Source organism: Lactuca serriola, chromosome 8 (genome assembly GCF_051521515.1).
Source record: "Lactuca serriola cultivar US96UC23 chromosome 8, Lser_US96UC23_V15, whole genome shotgun sequence".
Taxonomy (NCBI): domain Eukaryota; kingdom Viridiplantae; phylum Streptophyta; class Magnoliopsida; order Asterales; family Asteraceae; genus Lactuca; species Lactuca serriola.
Genome location: NC_136415.1, coordinates 175,745,341 through 175,751,229, shown reverse-complemented (window position 1 = coordinate 175,751,229; position 5,889 = coordinate 175,745,341). Strand labels below are relative to the sequence as shown.

The following is a 5,889-nucleotide window of genomic DNA, read 5'->3' as shown; positions in this document are numbered from 1 at the left end:
GACAAAATTTTGGACGTCTTAGGTAAAGCATGTGATCGCAACATTGGTCCATGCGATCGCATGGAGCCTTTATGCGATCACAACTTTGGTCACAACTTGGATTCGATGTTTTTTAGTGCCAAAAACTCATCCGGAAGTAAAAAATGAAAACATGTGATCGCAACGTATGTACATGAGATCGCAACTTCCTTCTATGCGATCGCAGGTAATCCCAAAAAGTGCCAAAATAGCATCCTACTTCATTAAAAAGGCCCGTGACGTGTTTTCTCAAAACATGCGATCAGAGCTTTGAAACATGCGAATTCATGCTCTGTATTGACCATCATCTTGAGGTATAAAAGTCGTCACCTTGATCTGTAGTTGATTAGATCCCTTCTCTTGAAAGTAAATGACCATTTTTGGGGCAAAATGGAGTCAAACTGGATCTTTTGAAGATCTTTTGAAGTTATTAAACAACTTTTTAAACTTTTGACTTTTTGAAAAAGCCAAAAGTCCAAAAAGTCATTTCAAAATGAATGCCAAACACCTTCTTAGCTCGATTGAAAGAAAAAATGGCGGACCCTAAAACTCTCGATCCTTTCTCTCTACTTTAGTGATGAACTCCACTGTACACTGCATCGAAAATCGTTTGTCAGGAAGGCTACAACAGATCGAAAGTGGATGTGTAGTCACTCCAACGACTCTTCCTCACTCTTTTCAATTTCTCCTCAAGCATTTTCCGACAACCTTGGACCTCTCACCACCCCCGTCCTGACGTTGCCTACCTAGGGTTTTGAGTCTACCGGTCGTTTGGGTGTGAGATCGAGGCTATGTATGCAAAGTTGTGGAGGCTACTATCACCCAAATCTTCCTCATTTGATGTGAAATACATCCAGAAAAAAAACCTTTTAAGCTTCTTTCTCTGCAACTCGGAATCATGAGCAGCATACATGCAAGCTTCGAGAAGACCATGGTTGACGGTAGGGTTCAGGGTTTACAAAACCATAATCTGATTTTGTTAAACTTTCGCTTATGATTTTGTTAAACTCTCAAACAAGAAAGCATTAGGGTTTCAAATTTTCCAATTTTGCATCTGTATATTTTTTGGTGTGTAGCTTAAAAATCGGTGTTAACATTTCTTTTTCTGATATGGGGTTTTGCATGCAGCTTGAGTTTTGGATTTTGATTTCAAATTCATTTTAGTTTTTGGATGATATCATTTGATTTCATGTGGTGGGGGTTATTGAGAACGAGGACAACAAAGAGGAGTTTTCGGTGATGGTTATGTATATTTCTAGTGGTGGTGTAGATTTTGTGATGGTAGTGGTGGTGTTGTTCTTAAACAAGAGAGAGAGAGAGAGAGAGAGAGAGAGAGAGAGAGAGAGAGAGAGAGATTCTCTTGTAAATGATTGAAATATTTTTTAATAATTAATAATAATCATAAATATAAAAAATAAAAAAAAAGAAATTGAAAAGGGCATTACAATCCTTTCATCTTTCGAAAGGGATAAAATGTGCAAATTTAAACAAACGATCGATGAAACATGTAACCTTTTATAATATAGTGGATGATCCGAATTAATTTAAAAAAAATAAAGAATGAGCATGTTTTTTTGACATATGGAGGAGTAGACCTGGCAAACGTGTCGTGTCGTGTCGGGTTCGTGTCGTGTCAAGACATTAAACGGGTTGAAAATGCTTGACCCTAATCCGACCCGTTTAATTATCGTGTCGTGTGGTGTCAATCCGTTTATCTTCGTGTCGGGTTTCGGGTTAAGGTCTAGACCTTGTAAATATGTTGTCATGTTTGCTTGAAACATTTTAAAGGTTGGAGAGTAGAAGTTATGGATGCAAAAATAAAACATTGGAGTTAGGAGATGGAATGAAAAAAAAATTAGTAAGTTTAGAAGGCAAAATGAAAAGAGTTGAAGTTTAGGAGTAAAGGGGATAAGTGGTGAGGACGAGTAAAATTAAGTAACTTTGAAAATTTGAATATTATTTCTAATTATTGAGTTTGAACCACTACTACAAGTCTATAACATATAATATATTTATAAAAATATGAAATTTATAATAAATAATATATAATTAAACGGGTCATATTCGAGTTGAAAGTCTTCACCCTAACCCTACCCGTTTAATTATTGTGTCATGTCGTGTCGTGTGAACTCGTTTACATAAACATGTCAAAATCTCTGACCATAACCCGCTAATTTCGTATCGGGTTTTCGTGTCGTGTCATGTTTTGCTAGGTCGAGGAGGGACAATTAATTCACTCCAAAAATTAAAAATTAATGTGAAGAGAATTTCAATTAAAATAACAAAAAAACCCTTAAGAATATGAGCAATTGAAGTTATGGTTTCAGACTATCAGTGTCGTTAATCTTAGCCGAGCAAAAGCACGAATAATCGTTTCAGTGTCATTTCGACATTTGGATGGTTCGTTTCCTGGGTCTCGTTACTCGGTTCCTAGGGCTTCCTGCTCATCAATATCAGGTTCGTTTGCTTTCTTACAACTTGCAACTGATCATTTCATATTACTATGTCAAGTATCATCAACTAATCCCTTAACATGATGCATATATCCGTCCTATGATGAAGACAACGCATTGCTATTAAAAACTTATGCCAGTTACTCACTTATTTAACCTGTAAATCAGCATTTAAATTATCGGCGTCATCGAATAATCATCTTTTTCTCTTCTCTTGTTTGTAGATACTAGATAGTATTCGATTAGGTTTCCCGTTAGGTTATTGGTATGTAAGGTTAATAAGGTTCTCCCAATTTCTGGTTATCAACCTATCTTGGACTCCTAAATTGGAGGCTTTACCTCGAGTAATAAAATCAGACATAAACCTAACCCCTAAAATTTCATCCCCAAAATTGCATATTGCATACTCTTTAGGTCAAAATTCTATTTTATTAGGCTGTTTAGATCATATATTTTCTCTAACTTGTTGTCACAATGTCATATTATCTTGATAGATTTTTAAAAAATACAATACCTGAATAAAAAAATTGAAGCACTATTCTTTAAAAGAAATAAACAAAAGTAAGATGCTATAATACACAAATAAGTTAAAGTACATTGCAATTCTAAGTTAACTCTTATCACTTTTCATTTTGAAGGGAAAATCCTGGATTTCTTATGGTCTTAACTTGGCTTTGGCTAAAAAAGGTGTAATTGTGAATGACAAAGTTTTTAAAAACTTGACAATTTCTGAACTACAAACAAGAGGTGCAACTATTCAAGGTAAATACAAGAATAGCAACATTCAACCTTTTATGTATTCGTTTATAAATTGTTCTTATTTATTTATTTGGAATTCCTTAGATTCCTTATCTGGAATTCCTGTGTATATTAGGGGGAATCTTTTTGTACAAAAATCAGAAATTACCAAAGCACAATTCAGCAAACTACTGAAACAGGCATGTCTCGACTTCCATTTCCATTCCTTGTGAGGTTTAATGTGTTTTTTAGCATCAACATTTTCCATGGAGGATAATTTTGTCATTTACAATGTATACAAACCAAACAAGATTTTACAAAACACTGGATTTATTCTTTTCACATCATTTAATTTATTTTCAGGTGACTACCCACATATCATCTGTCTCAGATATTTTTGTTCATGATGGTGCTATTGGGTCAACTTCAACCCTACAAATTGATGCAAAAGTTCGGGTGATTAGTGATAATCCTAAAGCTACATGTGCATTTCATAATATCCTTTTTCAAACCCCTACACGTGCAGTTTCCCATGATTCTTGCCCTCTTACTGTATATGTTGCCTCATCCATAAGGTTAGAGGATAAATTATATTATATTATATTATTATCTGTTCTCAAAACTTTAACCCAATCTTCCAAATCTGCCCTTTGGAAAAAGTATTAGACATAACATGTTGTTCTGTATTTGGTATGCATTGGACTGAGACTGAGACAGAGACAGATGTCAATCAAACAAAAGTTCAACTTTTTGTCCCATCCAAAAACATGGAACAAGGTGAGACATGGCTCTTGTTAGTGTAAAAGACATAAATGCCCTCATCATTAATAAAATAGCTCTAGAAAGCTCCTTCTAGTCCAATTCAGTGAGTACTGTGTAACAACCACAACCTTAAGGCTGTGGTTGTTACACAAGACATGACTATACTGGACTAACCAAGCTTTCTAGGGCTATTTTATTAATGATGAGGGCATTTACGTCTTTTACACTGACAAGAACCCTGTCTCACCTTGTTCCATGTTTTTGGAAGGGACAAAAAGTTGAACTTTTGTTTGATTGACATCTGTCTTAGTCTCGGTCTCAGTCCAATGCATACCAAACACAGTACAACATGTTATGTACTTGGCTAAACTTCTTTTATGCTTTTTGTTTTTTAAAATTCTTTATTTTTGTTTTGGATAATCTTTTGACCTTTTTCAGCTTGAATGTTCTGGATGCCATTGGTCTTGGAAGTGAAGTGACAGATGGAGTTATTGCTGCTGATGCTGACCTGTCATCTTTAGTTTTATGTGGTAAAGCTTTTTGTGATGCAAATGGTATTAAAAAAGCACTTTCCGCCTTATCTGAACCGATTATACTCTCTAGAGGAGGCCTTCTTCTACATCCTAAGTAATTACATTTACATATTTACATTTATACCCCATTTGTATTTTCTCAAAATCTTGTTTTTTACTAATCAATAATTTGGTAGATTTTTCAAATTCCATAATAAAAATATTTCTTGATTTCAGAATCCTGCTCTCGTGTGATCGTGTATTTCTTATATTCCTTTCAGAAGACACAATTAAAAGAAGCTTAAAACATATGGTTACAGATCATGGAGGGGTAATAATGTCATCTACTCATAATGCTTCACCATTATTCCCATCTAAAAATCCAAAAAATCGTTTTCTATCAAAATTTCCAGCTTCAATTATTCTTTCATCATCCGATAGGTATCGTTACTCAAATTCTACAAATTCTAATTTCATCATTATTTATTAGCTTAATATTTTATTAAATGTTTTTTTTTAAAAATGTGAAGCAGTTCAGGTGTTATTCCTACTATCTCAAAACTCTCTCATGGTCAAGCAGCTTATCATTTTCTAGCAGGATATAAAAATGGGACATTTAATCCTGCATATGGGATGACTTCATATTTTTGTGATTCATTACAGATTGCAAAATCTCTTTTCTCAAAGGTAATTTTTATATATATTTTTATTAGATTCGAGAAAAACATTTTAAAAGTTTTTGTTTCTCAATTGTCACTTTGTCTTGCTACAGTTGATAGATAACCAAATTCCTTCATTCCTGATTAATGTAAATCAAGGAGAGAAACAAATATCTGGTAAGGGAAATTCATCTGGAATCGGAATTCAATTCCATTCCAATCCTTCAAATTCCAGCTCATTTGATATATTCCAATTCCTTCCAAAACATTTTTTCAGGGATGGATTTTGTGAATTTGGTAAAATCAACTCAACACAAGAATATTCCACCATTTGAATGTAAAGGTAACTCTTGAAAAACTAAACACCTTTTGGATTCCATTTTTTACTAAATTTTTCATGAAAAAAATATATATTTTTGTTTGTAGGTGGAGACCTTCGACGTAGATACAACAATTTTTTATCCAACAAGTTTGGAAAATTACCTCAATATTTTTCGTTTTAAGATGATATATTCCTTCCTTTTTTTTTTTTTTTTTTTTTTTTGCAACTTGTTAGCGAAAAACTAGTGGAATATGGAAGAGTGATGGGGCTTGACTTTTTGGCATTGAAATGAATGCTGACTGATTTTTTTAATTTGGGTCAACGATTTTGACTTGTTTTAGAAGGAATGGGTCCCACACCAACTGTATTATGCATAACTCGGTATGCGTACAGCTTGCATTAAAACAGATGAGCATTGGGATTGA

The 5,889-nt window shown here is 33.9% G+C and overlaps 1 protein-coding gene across 2 annotated transcripts; it reads left to right on the top strand.

The window, feature by feature from the left end:
* Positions 1-2,320: 2,320 nt before the first annotated feature.
* On the top strand, positions 2,321-5,889 carry LOC145070375 (uncharacterized). Of its 2 annotated transcripts, none has more exons than XM_079017307.1 (10): positions 2,321-2,475; positions 3,110-3,233; positions 3,315-3,409; positions 3,573-3,784; positions 4,410-4,598; positions 4,721-4,924; positions 5,017-5,170; positions 5,256-5,319; positions 5,420-5,485; positions 5,569-5,889. In XM_079017307.1, the coding sequence occupies exons 1-10, from the start codon at positions 2,416-2,418 to the stop codon at positions 5,643-5,645; spliced, it is 1,245 nt and encodes a 414-aa protein (XP_078873433.1). In that variant the 5' UTR covers positions 2,321-2,415; the 3' UTR covers positions 5,646-5,889. The 2 variants fall into 2 exon arrangements, with proteins under 2 accessions (XP_078873433.1, XP_078873432.1); XM_079017306.1 differs by having other exon boundaries at positions 5,014-5,170.